Source organism: Hyposmocoma kahamanoa, unplaced genomic scaffold (assembly GCF_003589595.1).
Source record: "Hyposmocoma kahamanoa isolate Upper Pololo Valley unplaced genomic scaffold, ASM358959v1 181, whole genome shotgun sequence".
In the NCBI taxonomy this organism is placed as follows: domain Eukaryota; kingdom Metazoa; phylum Arthropoda; class Insecta; order Lepidoptera; family Cosmopterigidae; genus Hyposmocoma; species Hyposmocoma kahamanoa.
The window spans coordinates 1,591,736-1,616,362 of NW_020653712.1; the positions used below are offsets into that span (position 1 = coordinate 1,591,736).

The 24,627-nt window shown below is 36.1% G+C and overlaps 1 protein-coding gene across 2 annotated transcripts in view; it reads right to left on the minus strand.

The window, feature by feature from the left end:
- The window catches only part of LOC113226086 (UDP-glucuronosyltransferase 2B7-like), a 26,665-nt gene extending 4,461 nt beyond the window's left edge, over positions 1-22,204 (minus strand). The window contains exons 1-9 of one of the 2 annotated variants that reach the window (XM_026458604.1): positions 22,146-22,204; positions 19,911-20,228; positions 14,534-14,679; positions 11,142-11,229; positions 8,451-8,619; positions 7,424-7,618; positions 5,895-6,111; positions 4,107-4,326; positions 2,605-2,824 (exon numbers count right to left, since the gene is read on the minus strand). In XM_026458604.1, the coding sequence (XP_026314389.1) occupies positions 2,605-2,824; positions 4,107-4,326; positions 5,895-6,111; positions 7,424-7,618; positions 8,451-8,619; positions 11,142-11,229; positions 14,534-14,679; positions 19,911-20,004 (1,349 nt within the window). In that variant the 5' untranslated portion in view covers positions 20,005-20,228; positions 22,146-22,204. Of the gene's footprint in view, positions 1-2,604; positions 2,825-4,106; positions 4,327-5,894; positions 6,112-7,423; positions 7,619-8,450; positions 8,620-11,141; positions 11,230-14,533; positions 14,680-19,833; positions 20,229-22,145 lie in introns of those variants that run through there. The other variant, XM_026458605.1, reaches the window with a different exon arrangement.
- Between the last annotated feature and the right edge of the window lie 2,423 nt (positions 22,205-24,627).

Sequence of the window (24,627 nt, forward strand, 5' to 3'; positions counted from 1 at the left end):
GTATTAATAATTATAACAAACTAGTGGAGTAATTTCACAAAAAATAAAAGACCAAGTACAAAGACACGACGCAAGCACATAGAAAAATTCGTGAGGTCCGTTGGTTCGTTCCGTGGCTTAGTTGGTATAGCGTCTGGCACGGTATGCAAGAAGACGTCGGTTCGAATCCGACCGGATCGAAGGAATTTTTTCTGAGTGTTCGATCTTTGTATTAATAATTATAACAAACTAGTGGAGTAATTTCACAAAAAATAATTGAATATCAATTCAATAAAAATTTAATTAATACACTGAATAGCGACATCTCTCGCCAGGACCGGTAGCTGTAAAGGTACTAACTGGGTGATAAATCTGTCAAAGATTTCTCATAGATGGCGCTACGACTAAAAAGTCGTTGAAAGACCAAGTACAAAGACACGACGCAAGCACATAGAAAAATTTGTGAGGTCCGTTGGTTCGTTCCGTGGCTTAGTTGGTATAGCGTCTGGCACGGTATGCAAGAAGACGTCGGTTCGAATCCGACCGGATCGAAGGAATTTTTTCTGAGTGTTCGATCTTTGTATTAATAATTATAACAAACTAGTGGAGTAATTTCACAAAAAATAATTGAATATCAATTCAATAAAAATTTAATTAAGGGCCATATATTCCTGGTAACACATTAGCGATACAGCTCTTATAAATATCAGCTTTCGTTTGCACTGAAATATAGACAGGCCAACTACTGACCTGTGTGTTCGTCTCCGTATATTCCAAAAAATATTCTGTATTTATTATAATAAAGATAATATCTCTAACAATGCCATGCTGTTCTATTCGGTGGTATGGGAAAAACAGCAAAACATCTAATTACAAAACAAACGGAATCACATTTCATCGGTTATTAAATATGTAATTTTGCAATTTTTGTCCTATAATGGACAAAGCAAAGCTCACGTTAACTGGTCGTTTTGAAGTCAAACAGTTGACGACACCCATTGACGACACCCGTCAATTGTTTCGAACTCGGGCTAGCCAATCGGAGCGCAGTTGTCGCAGTAATGATATGGCAGAATAGTTTTCAAACAAATTAAATGACATTTCGTCTCTATTTCTGGTTATATACTCGATGTTGCCATCATAGAGTTATAATTAGTCTGCAACAGAAACACGATTTCTCGTGGCTACTAATACCGATCGCTAGATTGTGGAGTACGCACGATTTGAGATTTAAAAAAATTTGGCTTCATTGGATTCTTCTCCCATTAGCATATATTAATAATTTACAGGACGTGTTAATTTAGCCGCGTATTTATCTCTAGATGAACTGAACACTACGGCATCTTCACTATTCATAATCACAACGCGAGCTATTAATGACAATTTTTGGTGGAAATAGGCCACCGAAATTTTAATTCTCGTCGCTCCTCGTCTCGTCTCGCCTCGTCTGTGGAAAACCGGTAACCTATCACAAATTAGATTTTTTTTCCGAAATGACGTTTGTTCGAATTTTCATTACACCGAAAACCGAATTATAACGTAACCGTTGTTCTTTCAGGATATGTTGGATGTTTATAGCAAAGACACGATTAGGTTCGGTTAGGATAAGTTAAGTTATGTTTAAAAGAAAAAATATTTTCCTCTCAAAATTGCTTTCGAGGTTATAAAAATTCGAGCAAATGTTATTACTGATAGGTAACCGGAAAACCACCTTTAAGGTGCTTTTTCACCATCGACGTGAGACGAGATTTGAAATCCTATAATTTTTTTTATAATAGCAAGTGATGGGACGAACAAGGCGTGTGCCTGATGGTAAGCTCCACGCCTGTCCATAACAGTTGCAGTGCCATTCAGAGCTTTAAATTGCAAAGATCTGAGGGGCACTGTCTCAGCAGCGGTCACCTTGAGACATAAGTTAACAAGTCTCATGAGCCTGTAATTATATTATCACCATCACACATTCAAAATCGGAACGCAGTAATGCTCCGATTACTGCTTGGCCCTGGACGAACTCTTTGACAAGGAGCGCCACTGCTACAAAAAAATGGCATTAATAGCTATCGCAAGCTCGCGCTGAGTTTGTGGACAGTGAAATAAAATTAATGAAATACCAATAGAGTAAAATTACTTGGTTGATAAATTTAAAATATACGAGTGCAGGATAGTAGCTATTGTTTTTTCTCGCTTAATGTACCCAAGAACATTAAAATATGAACAACTTTAAACTTAACTATCAATTTGTCTAAGTGACATTGAAATAGACAAAGTAGTTTACGAGTTATTAAGACACGAATATTTTATGGAAACAGTAATTAGGCTGAGAACACCTAATATGATAATGGCCGCTAATCACACGCTCAGAGAGATGAAAATAACGCTGCCCGCCGTGTGCAGTCGCGCGGAACCGAATGCTCATAAATGAAAGACTTGTTTATGCGCTTGTGCCGACGTCGGTACACTCAGCGGTAGGCACTTGTCGCGTAACCTCGAGCGAGTGACGCAACCCTGACTTGAGGCCCAGTTCCTGCCTTTATAATTTAGGAAATGACATCTTCTAAATTGTGTTTAGCCCGGGTGTTCTCGGTAGTGCCACTGGAGTCGTCGGAGAAACAGAAATTATCTCACCTGTCATTACTCAGCAATTCTGTCAGAGCTATCTCTAACTTTGGGGCAAGTGTTGGTTCAAAGGGCACCACACGCGCATATCCAGCATTTTCGGCTCTAAATGCGTTGGACGGCTGATCGCCGAATACCGGCACAGCGAGGAGTGGTACTCCAAAGTGGACTGCTTCGATTGTGCTTAGGGCACCACCATGGGTTATAAACAGACGAATGTTAGGGTGCGCTGAAATAATTGAAAATTATATTATTATAATTATTAATACAAAGATGGAACATTCAGAAAAATATCGTTCGATTCGGCCGGATTCGAACTGACGTCTTCTAGCATTCCGTGCCAGACGCTATACCAACTGAACGAACCAGCGGACCTCACGAATTTTTCTATGTGCTTGCATCGTATCTTTGAATTTGATTTTTCAACGACGTTTTAGCCGTAGAGCCGTCTATGAGAAATGTATGATATTTCGTCATCCAGTTAAATACCTTATTATTTCATCATTTCACTTCAATGAAATGGTAATAGTGGTTGCGTAGGCTTAGAAGCGCGTAAGGTTGTTCACACCGCCATAAATACAGCAATACATGAGTCTACTATTTGATGTAATTTTTTAAGCACCGATTTCAATTCTATAATGAATAGCGCGTGCGACAAAAAAAAGACTGCGTTGCGCGAACTATATAGCTACCTATGTAGAACCACAAAATTAACAGGTTACACAATCAGTGTTGCCGTGGTGTTGCCAGGGCCCTCGAGTCAAAAATTACATTTCGCTATCTGAAAAGTTTCATTTTTGTGTGCAAAAGTTACATTTTACAAGTTTGTTTTGTAATTAACAATTGTAACTGTAAAATATATAAACGCCTAAAAATAAAAAAGTAAACACGTTATTAAATCAAATTAAGTTACCAGTAATTCATTGATTTTATTTTGTATGCGCCAAATCTGAGTTAGGTTTTTGTCTAATATTGGTGCTTTCGTAAACTGTTTAGGATTATAATAACAAATGCAGCTCACTTAAAAACAAAAATTACTTACATATTACGCGAGAAAATAAAATTTTTGGGAAAATTTAAGAAATGTAACCATCTGGGAATACTACACTATGTTCGTTCTACCACCGTTAGTTAAAAATGTGCACTTGACATTTTTTTTTTAAATTTTTCATAAAAAGATCGATCTTTCACCATTTTTATTGTTGCTTAAGTGGATAGTTCATGAAGTTACAGCAAGACAAAAGTAGATATTTTTTTAATTTCATTTCTCTAAACATTATTTTGTCACAATTATTCTCAAACTTGTCACAAGCGCTCTTTTAACTACCGGTGGCAGCGTTCGCTGTCATTGTTATGTTGTAAGCAATACTACAAAACAGCGGAATAACAGGTTATCTGACAACATTTTATAATAACAGTTATTGTAAAATAGCATAGCTGTATAATTTATTATTGACAAACAGCCGTTATTGCCATGTCTAGTAGTCATGCTACTTGTCTAAGATACTAACCTAAAACACTAGTTTGGGGCCACCATTTCCTAACATGAATATTCTTTGGCAATCCCGCGGGTACGTCGTCTAGTTTCCACAATACAGTCATTTTCAATGACCCAAAAATTCTTATTAATTCGCGTATCGTCTCTTTTGGGATTGTGGATGGTTTTATTACTGAACCCATGCTGAAGTATACCACTCCTTGTGGAGAGTTGTCCATTATTTCTTGAAGATCCTGAGGAAGGAAAAATTAGACTTATTAAAGACTTATTGTAAGCGACATGTTTACCTAAACAGCGCTTTTATTGCAAAATAACGGACAACGACGTGTCAACATTTCTCGCCAAAATTACATTTTTTTAAATTAAATGGACTTGCTCTTGACCACTACCCAGCTCTGGGTCAAAGTTCAGATCTACGGTTAGCTATCAATAGTCCGAAATGACATTTTCCAGAAATAATGTTTGGTCGAAATTTCATAATCTCGAAAGTAATTTTGAGAGGAAAATATTTTTTCTTTGAACTTAACTTAACCTAACCTAACCGAAACTAATCGTGTGTTTGCGATAAACATTCAACATATCCTGAAAGAACAACTGTTTCGTTATAATTCGGGTTTCGGTGTAATGAAAATTCGAACAAACGTTATTTCGGACAAAAAAATTCGGGTTTGTGATAGGTTATCCGGATCTACAATGGAACGAGCTCGCCCAGAAGTAGGAATGGGTAATATAGCTTTTTCTGAATTTTGTATCGAAACTATATATCAATATTCAAAATCGTATTTCGAAACTGTATATTTTCTGAAACAATATATTCATGAATACAGCCCGCAGCCCGCAACTACATATTATTGGATATAGTTTTACAAGAGCAATGCGGACCAATGTTAGTAGTATACAGTTTCGAAGACGCACAAAAAATGGTTTCGCGTTGATATCCACTCAGTGAATATCTGATACGAAGCAATATCGGTATATAGTTTGGAAAATATATGATTTCGTGTTGGTACCCACTTGGTAATCGCTCGACTTGATTCGGCATCTCATATATCATCAAAATATTCGATATTGCCACAATATACAGTTTCAATAACTGTATACGATTTATAACGCCCATTCCTACCCAGAAGATGGCTATTCTTTCGCATCTTAGAGTGATTAATCACGGCGACTCTTAGGGTCGTATTCTAGAACTCTACTCAATGCTCAAGTCAGGATTTGAGTATGGTTTAAAGCACTCGAAATCATACTCAAGTCCCTGCCATTAGGGTCGTATCCAGTGCTTGTGTTTCCATTGCAATCCTGACTTGAGCATTGAGTACAGTTCTAGAATACGACCCTTAAACAGCGACGCAAATGCGATACAAACGCGATTATTTGTTCGGGGCGTGGTGCGGCGTCTAAAGCTAGGAAGAGGAGGAAATTGTCTAATCTCGTTACTTTTTCTTTCTCCGACACAACTGAGATGATTTTAAAATTAGCAGAATTGGGGCCCTGCAGCTTGATTTTGATTGCCTCTACCCGTTCGGAAACTGCGTCACTTTCGAATCGAGGCGCATAATTGCGATTCAAACTTTTGACATTTGAAATCGGAAAAATAGTTGTATTAACTCACAAATTAGAAAGATATAGTAGGAATCAGGTTCATCTCGCTCAGAAACCATTTCGAGACTACACGATCGGATCGATATGAATCAAAATCAGGACGCTGGTATGTCACACTTGCAGGTTTGGATCCTGACAGATCGAAAGTATTTTTCTTTGTATTAGATCTTTAACATTGATGAATAAAAATATTCACCTTTGGTAAGGGTGTACTCTCATCTATGTGGTATCCAGCAATATAAACGACGTTCGGTGGTAGACTCAACGCTGGTGCGATGGACGGATGAGAGTTGGCCATTAATATGGATACGTTGCTAATTGCAGCTCTGTAGGGGGGTAGATCAATCCCTCTAGCTTGGGCCAGGGAGGAAAAGTATGTTTCGTAATTGGGTGCATCTGTAAATTCGTTGTACCTGCGGGATATGCAATCAGTTATTACCAGAGCAGTAAAATTATAGCAATACAATGTGCTTGAAACGTGTTTCCCACTAGGGGTCGAATGCCGTTTGATCAATTAATTGCTCGAAAACGTTTACACGAATGTCTATTCGACCTATACATCGTGAGCTCTAAGGTTTGCCACATCGACGCATAAAAATCCCTAAAGAACAGCCAAAAAAGCGATTTCTCGAAAGATCTATGAATTTAATTCGTTAGAGCACATGTTCTTTAGGGCTTTTAATGCATCGATGTGGCTAACCTTAGAGCTCACATTTTGTAGGTCGAATGGACAATCGAGTAAATGTTTTCGAGCAATTACTTTTCGATTACATAGCAAATAAATTTTTTTTTTCACTATAGTTTGAAACCTCATGCGTACGGTTACGAACAACATTGAAGATTGATTTACTGTATTGATATGTTCTAGTTCTAGTTATTTTGTTGATGTGGCAAATTATATTATGACATTTTATTGCATTTTTAAACCAATTAGTTGCCAATATCAAATCATTAAGCATTAAGAACATTATTTTTTAACATTTAACTTTGTTTTATATTTTTTATTTACTATTAACAACATCTTTCTGCACTTTTTAACATTCTTTAATTCTATTAACTGTTCCGAAAACACCCTCAAGATATCGGTTACCGCGTCGCGATCACGAAGTAACATCCTGTATGGACAGAGTCGCTATTCTGCCCTTACATCGTGAATGCCATGAATATTAACCGGAATTTTACTATAGAAGCGTATATATTGTCCCTGAAATAAACTTTTCACCTCACTAGCTCGGAAAGGCTTCCTTTTTCGTTAGAATCTGCGTGCAAAAACTTTTTGAAATTCGTACTTGACAATGGACTGTGAACCTAACTTTTTCTTTCAATGAAAAAGAAAATTATACGTTCAACTACGCGATTTGCCATACATTATTTATGTAACATAAATCCGTTGGTATATTTTATTCTTATTATTGTTGACATTAAATTGACAATGATAACTAATTGTGTTTATTAAATTACTTTAAATTGTCGAATAACTAAAATAATTTCAATAATCACTAAATCACACAAAATAGAAGTGCTAGCAAGAATAAAAATTTATGAGGTAAATTCAGAAAGCGTCCGAAGATAAACTTTTTCTTATAGATTAAAAAAACTGATGTTTTATAGTTAAACTGTTTTTCTTTCATCTACCATTTTCCTCGCTATAGTGAGGTGAAAAGTTGTGTGGTTCGCTCGGCAGCACAGTTGTTATGCGTCTCGTGCCTTGAAACTCACGCTTACCACATCAATCCAGTGAACATCATAAACGCGGCAGTATTGGCTAGACGTTGCCAGAAATTCATAGGCATAGGGAGTCTCGTCATTACTGATGGCACAGTTGAAACTGAGCGAACCTCGTCAAGGAGATTTTCAACGTGTGTATGCACGTGGGTGCTGTATAAAATTATCCAGGGTACTTGTAGAATGGCAGCGTAGCTGAAATTCAAATATAGTTATCATTTATTAGAATAGAATAGAATAGAATAGAAACCACTTATTACATAACGCCACAACATAAAAATTAATTAAAAAACACAGTTAGATTTTTTTCAAAAAGATAAAACTAATTGGAAATTAGATTATTTTTCCGGATTTAAAACGCGCATATTTGTTTTTTCAAACAAACCAACGTTACGGGCCCTTTGCAGGTGCCATGGTCACGGTTGACTGACATCCAATAGTTTCATTCCCTATGTGTAACAATTGCAAAAACCTAAGAACTCGAAAAGATAAAACAATCTTAAAACAAAAATAAAATAAAATAACAAAAAAAAATTATAAAACTAATTAAAAATAAAATCTTAGCAATAGGTAATGAAATGACCTCAAAGATAGTCAACACTATTGTATACTAAATAGGTGTCATGCGTGTGCAAAAGAATCCACTCAGCTAATGTCACCGCCGGGAAAAGGCTGATTTTCAATGGACCCTAAAACCGAGTGAGTACCGGACGTGTATGTCGCGTATAAACTAACATATATGTATATATTTTTTTTTAATAACGCACACACTCAATATAGCCCCGCACTAGGGAAACTCTGGTGTCGCGGGTGCCATGGACACACACATAGACAACCCCAAATTACACCCAAACCCACGAGAGAAATAAATGTAGGCCATATAAATATTTCTCCCGGCGCGGGAATCGAACCTGAGTGTAACCGTTCGTCTACGGAGACAGTAAAACAGATGGAATAAGAACACGAAAATCGTGATAGCTGTTCTCGTTTACCAGGATAGCATAAGTTCAAACTGATTGTGACTCACCCAGCGTCTGTATCCGACATGAACCACTCAGTAACGACAGCATCAAATTGCTGTGTCACCAATATTTCTCTGACCTGCTTATTTTGCACCGTAGCCGAACTCACATTTCTCGCAAAGCCCAGAATGAATGACAAAGATTGGCTTTTGCTGCTGTCCATCATGTCTATATCTGAAGAATAAAAAAATATTTTTTTCAAATTACTAAGTACATAGAATTAAATTAACTAGATAGAAATTTTAGTAGCAGCGTGAAAGAGTTCGGCCAGAGAAGTACTATCACCTTATCTATTTCTACCGCCAAGCAGTAATGTGAGCATTACTGCGTTCCGGTTTTAAAGGAAAAGGGTGCTGGTCAAATTACAGGCACATGGGACTTGTCAACTCTTGTCTCAGGGTGAGGGGCGCAGCGGGAGTGTCAGTAAAGCTCTGAGTGGCTCTGAAATTGTTAAGGACTGGCGCGTCGCGTGACTTGTTCGTCCCGTCATCTTGGTATCATAAAATAGTTATTTGTTATGCAAGGCTGCAAAGGTGTTGTTTGACGCGAGTGCTTGTATTGAACCACGAGCGAAGCGAGCGATTCAAAAATAGATTCCTGAGCGTAGCGAGGGTTTCAAGTCACGAGACGCAGACGTTGCTACCGAGCGAGCTACACAACTTTTCACCTCACTATAGCGAGGAAAATGGTAGATGAAAGAAAAAACAGTTGAACATAATTTATTTTAATTAGAAGAGAAAGTTTATCTTCGGATGCGTTCTAAATTTACACCTCATTAATTTTTATTTTTGCTTGTACTTTTATTTTGTATGATTAAGTGATTATTGAAATTATTTTAGTTCTTCGACGAATTAAAATAATTTAATAAACCAATTAGTTATCGTTGTCAATTTAATGTCAACAATAATAAGAATAAAATATGCCAATGGATTTATATTACATAAATAGGTAATGGACGACAAATCGCGTAGTCGAACGTGTCATTATCTTTTTTTTCATTGAAAGAAAAAGTTAGGTGCACCACAGTCCATCGTCAAGTTTGAATTTCAAAAACCTGTTCCAGCGTGCAAAAAACGCTTTTGCGTGCAGGTTTCTAATGAGAAAGAAAGCCTTGCCGAGCTAGTGAGGTGAAAAAAAACTTCTGACTTCTCATGTTTTCCGTGCCTTGTTAACTTTTATCGACGCGCAGGTTTCATCACCGAAAAGCTCACGGTAAAAAAGGATGGCGAAAGCTGCCCCAATAATTATAAAATCAACAAAGAGCCGTTTATGCACTTTGCTAATATAATTTTACATTTCAGTTTATGCCGAGATATCAATATATCTTTGTATATTTTTAGAAGTGGGGAATAAAGAACTTGTAAAACAATATATTTTTAGCATATATGCAAGAACACGATGCAATTGACTAAGTTCGACCATAGATTATGTAACGTTCTTGTACGCACGTCGCATTTTAAGCATGATTGAATGTTTACCTACTTAAAGTATTGGTTATTTTATAGTACACACTTCAAACATTAAAGCTATAAAATACAGAATCAAACAATTAGTTAAACAGTAATGACATAAAGTAAAAAATAAAACACAATGTGACAAAAATGTTTAGGTAATATTTAAATGAGAGATGAGAAATTTAGCAATGGAACCTCTTGCCAATGTCAATGTCACATTGAGATTGAGAACAGTGTGACCATTTGTGGCAGATTTCTGCCATTTGGGCAGAATTAATTTTTATTAATTTTCATTGTGGCAGAACATGTTAACGTTGTATTTGACGACGACGTTGTTGTTGATTGCTTCGGCAGCCTTCGGGATGCTTCGGAAGGCCGAGTGCGACTATGGGGGTATATGAGATGCGGGGAGGCATGCACGGCAAGACTGATCTGCAGAGAGACCAGGCGCGAGCACAAAGTCACGACGGAATGCTTCGGCATGCCTAAGGTCGCCTAGGTATGCTTAAACATGCCGCGTCGTACCTAGGAATACATGTACGGATGCCGAGCTATCCCGTCAGTGGACACCGGGCCTTCCACAATTTTCAAGGTTTTGCGTGAGATAGAATAGAATAGAATACGTTTGTTTGCCAGAATACAGTAAATATACAGATCTTAAATTAATTTAGGTATAAAGTATTCAACCTGCAAGCAGGTGTGCACATGTAATGGAATTTATTGTGTCTTGTTTACAGTTAAATGCATTTTAATATAAAGTTAATTAGTATATGTGTCAAAAGCCATCTTGACAATTGTAGTTTAAAAGTACGTCCTTGTAGTAATTTAATGTTATTTGGTAAATTATTAAAAATCTTGATGCACAAGGTGAAGCAGTTATTCGTATAAATTGTTTTAAGGCAGCGAGGTTGGTATAACTGGTTCATAATTTATTTCGCCACGTATTCTGAAATGTTGAGAGTGAACCTTGACAAACACACAGATGTCTCTAACATACTTGCTGGCGAGAGGAAGTATGTTGAATTTTTTGGACAAGGGTTTGCATTTAGGTTTGGTTTAGCTGTTGTTAAGTTGACACGACCATGGCGTACAAACATAAATGGTAGACTGAGCTGAAGTACACTGAACTCCGCGTACTGTTGGCGCACGTGCCACACCCACTAAACACTTCTACTATATTTATTGTTCTGTGTTTATGTATATTTTAATTGATTGTCTGGCATATAAACAAAAATTACTTACTCTCCATGATTTTCAACATGTCACTAACATAGACCATCGTTAAGCCTTTTTGAGGCTTGTTGTCTTCGAACGGAGTCACCCATGTTACCTGAAAAACCATTCATAATGTTATTGTAGCAGTAAAGCTCCTTGTGAAAGAGTTCGTCCCGGGAAATACTGTCACCAAATGGCCACCTTACTCCATACAAGGATCGTAACGGTAGTACGCAGAGGAAGACTTACAAAGACAATGCTAAATGTATATTGTACGTAAAAATACAGATACCATGGTGGCAAACCTTTCCTTGATGTCGTGTGTGCATGTTTAAACAAAAGTGCGGCACGTGGCTAAAGTAGATAGCCGCGTGCGCAGAGTTATGCCGAAGAATGTATGAAACCATATAGTACCTATTTCTCCTTAACTTAACTGCCTCCGTGGCCGAACGGTTACCATGCCGGACTGCCACACAGAGGTCCCAGGTTTGATTCCCGGGCCGGGAGAAATGTTTGTATGGCCTACATTTATTTCTGTCGTGAGTTTAGGTGTAATTTGTGGTTGTCTATGTGTGTGTCCATGGCACCCGCGACACAGGGTTTCCCTAGTGCGGGGCTATGTTGAGTGTGAGCGTTATTATTATTATTATTATATTTCTGGTAAAGGTACTGGTGAAATTACAAGCACATAGGACTTGTCAACTTATGTCGCAGGGCGAAGGACGCAGTGGCAGTGCCCCTAAGATCCTTGCGATTTAAAGCTCTGAGTGGCACTGCAACTGTTATGGATGGCCGTGTCGCTTACAACCAGGCGCACGACTTGTTAATTCCGTCACTGGGTATTATAAAAAAATACATTGAAACAAATTAACTTTTGTTCTATTATAGATACCAGGGTTGTTGCGTATATCAGCATCCGCGTCCGCTTCCGGGGATAATCTGCACAAATTAAAATATTCGCATCCGCATTAGCATCCGCATTTATCGATGCTGATATTTTAATTTATTATTAATTTATTTTGATATTTTAATAAATTCAGCTGTTGTTTCTAAAATATAACTTTGATGATATTCCACGACGATTAAGCTACGCAGATTTATTGTTTTCATGAAGATTTTTTTTTATTTAAAATATTGCATCTTAATTTTAAGATCGTGTGTGTCTCGGCACTTACGCAATAAACTGTTCTTATTATTATTCTTATTCAATACCATAGAAAATCACATTGTGTCGTATATGCTCACAATATCCACAGTCTTTGTGGAATAATGAAGTCGTGACACGTATAGCAACGTCGTCGGAACCGCTGGTACTAGTTACTACGTAACAGACACGTCAATCTCATACAAAATCGAAAATACATACGCTATAATGGCCTAAATCTGACTAATGACACTAGGCGCTCATTACGATTAAAAAGAAACCTAAGCACGCGCTCAGATAGGTGAAAATAACGTTACCCGCCGCGTCAAGTCGTGCGGAGCCGAATGCTCATAAATAACAGACTTGTAGGAGCGCTTGTGCCGACGTCGGTACACTCAGCGGTAGGCACTCATCGCGTGACCTTGAGCGAGTGACGGAGCCCTGCCTCTGAACGTAATAGTTGATTAAAGTTGAGATTAAAGAAATTATCTTTACCTACCTACTTAGATTTAAAAATAAATGTTGTTGTAGATAAATTTTATCACATTATGATATAAAACGATGTCAAATTGCCTACAAATTCTATTTTAAAAACGCAGTGTAATCATGTTTTGACAAAAACTGAATTACAAATTGAATTGTCATGATACGCATACTATTTGTTGTAATCTATATAATCCACTTGTTTGTAGTAATAAACGCCTTCTGCTTTGAGACGGGTCCCCTTACGTAGCTTTACGCTTTTTTTGTAGCAGTAAAGCTCTTTCTGAAAGTGTTTGTCCAGGGAAGTACTGCCACTTTACCTCTCCGTTCAGGTTTAGGTTTTAAAATAGTAATAAGACAGGCATGTTAATTGTCATTGCCTATGATTAAAATTCGTTTCAGAATAAATACCCGCACTACATTTTTATTTATTAAATTATCGAAAACTTTTTATCGACATATCACAACTCTAGCAAATGCAGTGTAATGAAATAACCTTTGCACATTGTCGTAAAAAATTAATAAATAAAAAATATATACATTTTTCCGCTCATTTCTCACAAATAAACATTAATTTGGTATTATTTTTACTTTATTTTAACGTGTTTACTTAAACAAACTAGATAAAATTGTTTATGAAATACGTAAATTAGTGCACGTCGTTACAAGGTTTTATTGTGTAGATTTTTATGACAGTTCATACAAGGACATCCTATAATATTTTTAGTGTAAGCCCTTATTTAGTTATAAAATAAAGGTATAATCACAGATAGTCATATAAGTAGTTCCGTTTTTTTGTGCCTACTGAATAGTTAACATTAATGGAGGTTACGAGGAGTACTAATTTAGCCAATGAATACGGATCTTGATCTTGGGTAGGTGATTGATTCAACGTTAAGTATTTATTTTTATTTAAGTATTATATTTATTGATTCATCTCAGTCCGTTAAGTCCCACTGCTGGGTATGGGCCTCCTCTTTTGCATGCCAGCCCAATCGGTCCTGTGCGAATCTCATGCACAATCTTCCAGCCACGCCGACGACATCGTCAGACCATCTAGCAGGTGGTCTGCCTGGAGGACGTCTCGCTCCCACCGGGTACCACTCAGCAACCGTAAGTATTATATAATGTAACACTAATTAGATATTAGTATTTATTGCACTCAGCGATTAAGAGGGAGCAGAGGAAAAATTCCTAATCTTCGATTTGATTTTAGAGGGGTATATCCACTTTAAAGTTAAAAACAAAATATTGTATGAGTAACTACACGATATATTCAAGCATAGACACTAATCAGAAACATAAAACAATGAAGTTTCCTCGATAGATAAAAATCACGAAATTACCTCTAATTTTCACATTTTTTCGATTCATCCTCGAAATGCTACAGGTTATTAGGACAAAAATTAGATAATTAATATAAATATTTATGCATGATCGATAACTGTCACTACGGATTTTTTTTGAATCCCTTTAGTTTTAGAGTTATTCCGCTAAAATGAATTTGGTACTTTTAATGCGCAAAATTCAACATCTCCTGTCGCATGTCACGCGAACTTCAGGCATATATTTGTTTCACAAATTTGGGCGGAGCCAACGTCAAAACTTTTTTGGCATGCTCCTCTTAATTATACTTTCAAGTTTATCCGGTCGCTTGCAAGAACGGGTTGCACACAAAAAAATATACAGTCGAATTACGAACCTCCTCGTTTTTTATGAAGTCTGTTAAAAAGAGTATAGAACATTTTATATTGTACCGTATCGTGTTGTAATAAAGACAATGATTTCTTACCTCATGTCCAGCTTTCAAGAGAGTTCGGACAAATCCTTTAGCTAGCATATTATGACTTCTGCTAGGGACAGTAAGCACACACAGTATCTTGTACGTGTGGGCTATTGTGAAGCAACTTAGCAAAAGAAGGACGACCCTCATGGTTGCTGAAAAAGATAATAATAACATAGTATATAGTACGGCAGACATTCAAACAATATTTTTTGTGCAACAAAAACGAGCTGTACGTGCAATTTATAAGTTAGGTTGCCATCGGTTTAAAGAAACAAATATTTTAACTCTGCGAAGTGAACTTATATTTGGAAATGTAACAATAATAATCATTGACTTACAAATAAATGGACGACGGGTCTAATACAAAAACCACGAAAAAAATGTCCCAAGTCAACCTATTCGAAATTTAAATTGTAATGTCATCGCAGTATCGCGCTGTGTCAGTAGAACAAATGAAGACTAAAGCGGAGTGTCGCGCTCTGTATACGATTTTAGCGCCTTACAAGTGCGGACACTTTTTAGCGTGGACCCGACGTCCATATAATTGTAAGTCAATGACAATAATAGTTTTTTTACTTAAGACAACAACAAGGTCCACTTGTTAGTTTTACAGAAACCTTAGGTAAATCTGTAAAATACTATGTTAGTTTACAGTTTAATATTTATTTATAAATGTAATAAAATAAAATACAATAAAAAATAAAATTAAAATTTTAAATTGAAATAATACACTCCCGGACACTTAACTCGAGCCACCTCGCATTGGAGGCTAGAATATAAAAATATAGTTATCATCGAAGAAAAAGTTTTCTACGGTTTTTTAAATTCAAATTTTCAATAAGGACTTTCAGAAATGACGTTTAGTTCAAAGTTGCATGATAGCATTTTTGAGCAATCAAGCATTGTTTAAACTAAGCATTTAATATTTAAAACGCAAGGTGGCGCAAATTAAAAAAAATCACATTAAAAACTAAAAATTTAAATATTATAACAGGATCTCATAAAAATTTTTAAATTGATATAAAATAAACATTAAAATTTTATTTTAAAAAAGTAAAATAAAAATTGCACCCTCAGCTTGGTCTACATTTTATTTTATTTAAAATTTTGGGTGGGTTGTCGTACCAACATGCCAACAAAAGCTCAAGCATAATGTATTTTTGCAGAAATGTAGCATTATTTCGGAAAATCAGTGGCATAACCTTATTCTTAGAAACAAAAATAAACTTGCCACCCCTATGCTCAGACTTAACAAAATTAGCTCGTCATTTAAACGGCACTGCATATGTTTCATAATTAAATTCCTAAAAATCGTACAAAATTTATATTTAAAGCTCATGTTAAAAATGTACTAATTGGAAAAGCTTATTACAAAATCAATTATTACACAGATGATACGAACGCATGGTGTACTTCCAACTATTGAATGTTTCAGTTCACCAATGGTCGGAAAAAGGTGTTTCACATATATGTGAAAGGTGTTTCAGATACAAGTATATATCGCTACAAGGAGCAAGCGAGCGATAGAATTGTTAAAACCACTAAATATTAATTAATTACTTTTTCCAATTGCGGATTTTTGGAAATGGTTTTACTGCATCGTAAGACAAAACTACTGACACAGGAAGTCGACGTTGGATTCTGAACTGACCTTTTGCCAAAGCAGAGAACAAAAAAGTTACGAGAATGGTCACTCTCGGCCCATCCATAGCTTTAGATACCGCACTGCGCCCCGCATATTGACGGTCACAATGACGGAACGGCAACAAAGCTGTCAGTTATCTACAAGGTCAGTAGTTTATCTCTGTTGAACAGAATACGTGGCAGCGGTAACAGCCTCCTGAAGACAATTGCAGTTAGGTGTGAGTGTCCCACAATGCGGCATCTCATTAATAATACAAAATCTGTTCTAGAATTTAAGTACTAACCTAATTATAAGTTTCATTGTTGCTAACACTTATGGATCCTAGTTATCTGAATAAATGAATTTGAATTTGAATTTATCTTACGATGCAATAATACCATTTCCGGAAATCCGGTATCCGAAAAAATAATGAAGTAATATTTGGTAGTTTTAACAACTATATGTTGCTCCTTGTACTTATGTCTGTACATGTATCTAAATATGTGGCACACCTTTTTCCAACCTATGGTGATGATTGAAATAAAATATTATTCTCTGGTGAAATTGATCTGGTAAGGATTAGTGATTTTTTGTTTAATGTGACGATATCAAGTGTAATTTGATCACCTACGAAATAAAGATACTTGATTTGATTTGGGTATAATTAATTAATTTTCCATCACGAAATATTCCAATACCCACACTAACACAGACAAACACATACACCCACCCACACACACACACACACACTCACACACACTCGTACACAAAATTACAGATATATTTATCACAATTTGCATATTACAATGTATCCAACTTGTTATATAATTATTACTTAGAGTACTTTTTACCGAGACTTTTAATTAGATTCTTTCACTTTATTTTTTTGTATTAAATTTTTAATTTATATTTTTCTCATGAAATAGACTTAAGCCTTGTCAAAATTTGGGAGAGGGCACTGACTCCTGTCACACAGGTTATACCTAGCTCAGGAGTCAGGGACTTCATCAATATGTTGTAATCTATTTTGTGACAATAAATATTATTATTATATTATTATTAATAAAATAAGTAACGCGCGCACACACGCGTAGCACCGCCCTAGGGAACCCTGTGTTGCGGGGCCATGGACACACACGTAGACTACCACAAATTACACCCAAACTCACGAGAGAAATAAATGTATACATTATATAATAATGTATACAAATAAATGAGACAACACACCCTTACACCTTATGACAGTGGCTCTGATAGGCGAAATTGCATAGTGGCCTCTTGTGACCGACTGAGGACTGCTTTAAGCCACAGATTTTTCTGCTTCCTTGGATATTTTCTTTACAATAAACTCCATCGAGAGCTTCATATTTTTGGGTTGAATAATTTCGAATGTAAGAGGAGGTTGGCAAACTGGTTGCAAAAATTAAATTATGATGATACGGAAAAGTTGCTTCATCCAATAGTCTGAATCGAACTTAATGTTCCGTTACTGGTACACACACTTACATGCACACACACACTGTGAAATGTGAATTTCATCTTCCTCTGATCACTAGGGAAACCCTGTGTCGCGGGTGCCATGGACAACCACAAATCACACCCAAATTTACGAGAGAAATAAATGTAGGCCATACAAATATTTCTCCCAACCCGAGAATCGAACCCGCGACCTCTGCATGGTAGACCAGCGTGGCAACTGTGGCTACGGATGTTGTTAATCTGCGATATAATCTTTGCGATTTAAGGGCTCTGAGTGGCACTGCAACTGTATGGACAGGCGTGTAGCTTGCCATCGGGTGCACGACTTGTTCTTCCCGTCGCTTTAATTTTTTTTTAATTTGTTTCTTTGAAAAATTGTCAAGTACGCAGACTTTATTTAAGATCTATACAACAAGTATAATATCATTGCTATTCAATCTCAAATGGCTTTGGTTGATTCATTATAACAGTGAAAGTGTTGAAATCACTTTGGAAAATATATAATATAGTAAAATTGAGGATAAACGCTGACTACTATATAGTGTGAAAATACAATTCCTAAAAATTTCAACGATAGAAAAAAAATATAAACTTACCTCGAAATTTTACAAGAAAACCGCTGTATTAAATATGTACTTTATACGTATATCAATGATTTTTTTTTTATATCAACTAAACTAAATAGAACACGCAACTATAAAATAACATACATTTTTCAAATAGATTTAATTCCGTTTGAAAAAAAAAAAATCTGAAATAAACCCCATGTCCTGCCGTTCGACCCAAGCAAAATGAACCGTATTAGAACGGGAAAAATTGGAATTCGAGTTGAGGTACCTAGTGTAAGGGCGGCTTCCCTTACTCTAAGTAGTAGTTTGCTGGAGAGTGAATCAGTTTATCACTGGAACGGGATGTTAGTAATGAAAACGTGTCCGCACTCAATGATTCCGTTTATTGAACTCTAATAATGTAAACACGTAATAGCTTTTTATGTTAGAATCTACGTCAGCGTATATAGTTTTGCAATTATTATAGTATTTTCCTAAGTATGTCGAGGTAGCTCGTACACCTAGTATAGACTCTTAACAAATAAATTTCGCTAAAAATGTCGATTACGTTAGTTATTACGTTAGTAAAAATATGTTCGATTATATTATGGAGACAGTACTTACCTGTAAAATAACTATTACATAAGAACGAATAGTTAAAACCGCAACTATATGGGTACTAAATTCTACTTACTAACTTGATACGATTTGTCGCCATAATCTCTCGGCAGATAAGACAATCAAAAATATTCAAATATAAAAAAGGTGCCAAGTTCTCCTTGAGTATTGATTGATAATTGGGATAATATTGTAATTAAATATTTATTGAATTGATATTGAATTATTTTTGTGAAGTTATTCCACTAGTTTGTTATAATTATTAATAGAAAGATCGAAAATTTTGAAAAAATTCCTTCAATCTGAACCGACGACGTCATTCACACGTAATTAATTTATTTCATTATTGTACAAACATATTGCTAACAGAATATATCTAGACGCAATAGTTGCTGAAGTCGGAATACGTTTAAATTAAAATACAGTAAATTAATGGTACAAGCAATAATACATAATTCGCAAATAGTAAAAAAAATCATGTGAAGGTAATAAAGAGATTAAGGAATAAAATAAATGTCATGAAGTAAAATTAATAAAATGTCAGATTAAAAATTAAAATTATAGTAAAGCTAATTTAAATAGGTACTGCTGGGTCTTGTCAATCTGAGTCAGAGATAAGTAGCTGATTAATTAGTTTAAGCGCCCGAGGCAAAGAATTTACACCGAGTAATAGTCGCTAACAACCGTTGTCCAAACCGTGCTTGTTGTTGGATCTTTGTATTTGGTTGTCGACGACTTTTTACACGTAGCGCCATCTATGAGGAATAATATTGATCCTCAAAGATACTCGTATAATTGATCTATTGTAAATGTGCACTTTCTTTAATAAACGATTTTATATATACACTCCCGGACACATATTTCCCATTTTTAGTATTAAATGCCCTAAGCTTAAAAAATATGTTTCATTGATCAAAAACTATTAATGCAATTTTGAAGCTGGTTTACTAAACGTCATTTTCGTATGTCCTTGCTGAAAATTTGATTTTGTGAATCCAGGGAAAAACGAGTTTAAGTGTCACAAGTCTTGAATTCACCTTTGTCAAATGAAACTCTAGTAAAGAAATTTTAAAGAAAACAGTGGCTTATCGGAAAACATTGTCTATTCAGTAACTTGTATTGCCTCCAAGAGCGTTGACAACGGCCGCCATGCGATTTGGCATATAATTAATTAACGTCAATATGAGTGCTGTGGAATGTTCTCCCATTCTTCCTCAATGGCAACTTTCAACTCCGGTAAGGGTTGCGGGGCTGGGTGGTGAACTCAAACACGCCTCTTCAGCTTGTCCCATAAATGTTCTATTGGGTTCATATCCGGGCTTCGTGCTGGCCATTGCATGGTAGTAATACCGAGCGACGTCATGAAGGTATTCCGTGACGACTCTTGCAGTATGCGCTCTTGCGTTGTCATGCATGAGAATAAAATCTCGGCCTACAAAAACAGCATATGGCACTACATGAATTTCGGCGCACTGGCGAATGTATCTGTCGGCATTTAATGGTGGCAGCTATACATTGCTCGGAATACGTTCGAAAAATAAAATTATAAGAGAGAACCTTTGCTTCAAAAATCATATACTAAAAATCTATCGACTTTACCTCATCCCTATGACAAACGTCAATTGAAGTGTCAAAAGGGATTAAGAAAGAAATGGCGGGCTTTTGAAGTTACAAGTACCTACAGCGTTTGCAAAGATTATTTTTATTTTAAGTATAATATTATGAAGAAAAAACGAAGAAAGAAATAGTGATGAAGAAAGTTAAAACTTATTTTAAACCAAATCACAAAAGACTTTATCCTAAAAATTCCAATCATTACGAATTCAAAGCTTTTGTTCAAAGTGATAGAAGATAGTGTGATTTAAGTGAAAGTGAACACATAAATATTGACTCCCGCCGCTTAGGCTCAACTCACACTGGCGCAGAGTCGAAGCGTCGCGACGCGTCATGTTTTTCGCCTATAGCATATTCATCTCTAGTTTGCTATTAAGGTACAAATGTGTGTTTTGCAAATATGGAATCAAGCGTCGACGCCTGCCAGGACTTGAGCGGCTTCTTCTCTTCCGCGCGTCTTTTGGGCGCCGGGAGGCGTCAGACACCGACACACTTAGGGTCGCATTCCAGAACTCTACTCAATGCTCAAGTCAGGACTTGAGCAGACTTGAGTATGATTTCAAGCACTGGAAATACGACTCTAATGGCAAGACTTGAGTATGATTTTCAGTGCTTTAAATCTTACCCAAGTCCTGACTTGAGCATTGAGTAGAGTTCTGGAATACGACCCTGTTATCCCGGCGCAGTAATGCGAGTGTCGTCGCGCGGCGCTAGTCGGTGTAGTTAAAAACAGGACGCGACGCTTCGATTCTGCACCAGTGTGAGTTGAGGCTTAAGACTATTTAAAAAACACAAACATGTGAGACGAGTTATTTAAGAGAAAGTGAAAACATAATGTATTAGAACCACAATGGAAAATCTTTATTGAGGATCCCGATAATTACGAAGACATGGCTCAAAGGACTTGTATCCAAGCTAAAAATCTTAACGAAAAAAAAGTGTCGAAGGGATTTGTTTAGTTTATTGAAGTATTATCACAAAAAGTACATTGAAATGTAAATAAGAAATTATTGACGAGGGTCTATTAGAAGGCCGAAGCCGAAAGCTGAGGGCTAATTAATATCTCGAGATTCGTATTTTTTTACCGTCCATGATACATACAATGTTTTTCGTCACATGTACGAGGAAATAAATACAATGTTTATTTTTTTATGGATAAATGTGGTAAACAACACAACAATTATCGATTTTGCGATTGCGATATTGCGATATCGGTTTTTTTGTTTTATTTTTTATTAAAAATTGATGGCCTGCTAGCTACTCTTCCATAGATATTAAAATAAGATGATGTAAAAAAAAAATAAAAAAGATGCATACCGACATGATGGACTACAAAAAAGTATTGCTAAATTTTTATACAGAAACTAATTAAAATCAATTATAAGAAATTCTTTATAATAAGTTTTCAAGTAGTATGAGGCTGAATTGAGATTAAATTTATGTTTAGATAACATTTGAAGATAATGTTTTAATTTTGAACCTCCTTGCTTAAACTACAACCTGACCTATGTAAGGAAGTATGTCGTGCTACAAATTAAAAAAGTACTGCTTACCGACCATGGCTGTAATGTTAAGAAAAATGGTTCGAGGGTTTTACTTGGGGCATTCAAGTCAAGTTAGCCACCTTGAAATTACGCTATTTACGAGCAAGTGTGATGAAAAAAATATAATAATGAATTGGTAGAAAAGAAGTATCATAATTTTCAATAAAATAAATAGGTATGGTAATACTTACAAATTTTTAAATAACAAAGAACTTCGCAAACTGACTTTTAGTCACTTCACGTAAAACCGCTTTTTGCGGTGCAACTTGTAGTACACACTGTCACTTATAAATCACAACGCTTTAAAATATTCATTACAAAATACGATAAACCACCAACATCTCGATGTAATATCACAACAAATATAGTGTGAACAGATCACTTTGTTTACTGCCGAGAGACTGATAAATTTTTTGTCATTGCTCTCCAAGGCTAGACGTATTACGTAACTAACCGTACGTACATTGTGTGTTTGAGCCGGAAGCGTATACGTTACATCTTTGTTGTTTTTATTGACTTTAAACTAGTGTTCCAATGAACATTATTTTCGACAAAGACCGTAGCCGAATAGGCCAAACTATTCGGCCTCATTAACGCTAAAATGAAGTAATTTATCTCAAAAAGGAACCGACTACGAACTTTGCTTATAGGTTACCGGAAAGTGCGCCTAACCGAATTCATCCCTTAGTTTGCCACCCTTAGAGGTGGAATATTTTTTTCAAATTTAAATGGCATCACAGATGGGCAGATGCCCGGGGTTTCCTGACACTTTGTTAATGGTTAAAATCGGGCTAAAACCCATTAATGCCCAAAATCGAGGATAAAAAGTATTTAAACTAAATAGAGTTTTTGAAACTAAACAGTTTTTTGTAAAGTCGTTAAAAACCAGATACAAAGATCCGAGAACATGCACATAGAAAAATTCGTGAGGTTCTCTGGTTCGTTCTGTGGCTTAGTTGGTGTAGCGTCCAATCCGGCCGGATCGAACGAACTTTTTCTAAGTGTGATCTTTGTATTAATGATTATAACAAACTACAGCCCCCGTAACGTGGCTATGCATGATAGTCGCAACGAAGCGCTATTGGCTATCTAAATTAGATCTAATTGAGACAGCCAATGGCGCGCGCTTATCCCAATTTTATCGCACGCGTCGCAACTATCATACGTAGCCTTGCTACGGGAGCTGGAGTAATTTCACAAAAAAGTAATTGTGCGAAACTACATTTGACGTGCAGTTTTTTGTGCCAAGTTCGGCGACATCTATATTGCAATAGCAAAACTAATGAACTATTTTTATTTTGATCATATGCGGGTAAAAGTAAAACTAGGATTTTTTATTATATGAATAAAATTGGATCCCAATCGGGTCGGCAAAGTGGCCAAGATGCTGGCAGCGTTTCTCCTTTGTATTGCTTCGCCTTTGGAGTCGATACCCTTAGCCTTCGGGTCCCAGTTCCCTTCATCTGTACAAAATTAGAAAAATAAATTAATAGACTGTCTGGGAAATTAAAAGACCACCTTGCCCAACGCATTAGCATAGAAAATAATTGAATATCTATTAGGGTGGTGAGAAATCCTGAATAAAACACTTAAATAGAGTTTTGTTTAAATTTAATAATATTATTACAAAATGTTTATTTAATTACTTTTGACAAGTACCAAGTCCCGAGGTCACACGATACTCGCATTTGGGCTCATTCGGGTTAAGAGGGAGCATGCCAAAAAAGTTTTGACGTTGGCTCCGCCCAAATTTGTGAAACAAATATATACCTGAAGTTCGCGTGACATGCGACAGGAGATGTTGAATTTTGCGCATTAAAAGTACCAAATTCGTTTTAGCGGAATAACTCTAAAACTAAAGGGATTAAAAAAAAATCCGTAGTGACAGTTCTCGATCATGCATAAATATAATTAATTATCTAATTTTTTTCGTAATAACCTGTAGCATTTCGAGGATGAATCGAAAAAATGTGAAAATTAGAGGTCATTTCGTGATTTTTATCTATCGATGATATTTTACTGTTTTATGTTTCTGATTAGTGTCTATGCTTGAATATATCGTGTAGTTACTCATACAATATTTTATTTTTAACTTTAAAGTGGATATACCCCTCTGAAATCAAATCGAAGATTAGGAATTTTTCCTCTGCTCCCTCTTAATACAACATAAACCAACTCCGGGTTCATATGCTACAAACCCCATAGCCTAATAAATCTGACTAACGATAATCAGGCGCTCTGAGCGAGTGACGTAGCCCTGCCCCAGTTTATAATTAAAATTTTCATCACACTTGCACGTAAATAGTATAATCATGCAGGCTAACTTGACTATAATGCCTCAAATAAACCATTTGGTCTTTTTTCTTCTCATTACACGACCATGGCTATAACGATTTAGTACGATTAGAGTTCCTTGTGATCTTTCACAAGATGAACTCGTGTTCGTCAAGGGAAGTACCTACTGCCATATTACCTATTTCTGCTGTTAAGCAGTACTTACAGTGGGACTTGTCAACGTATGTCTCAGGGTGACGAGCGCAGTGGTAGTGCCCCTCAGATCTTTGCGATTTAAAGTTGCAGTCAACTGTTATGGACAGGCGTGTAGCTTACCAACAGGCGCATAACTTGTTCGTCCCGTCACTAGATATTAAAAAAAAAGAGAAGAAAAAAGCA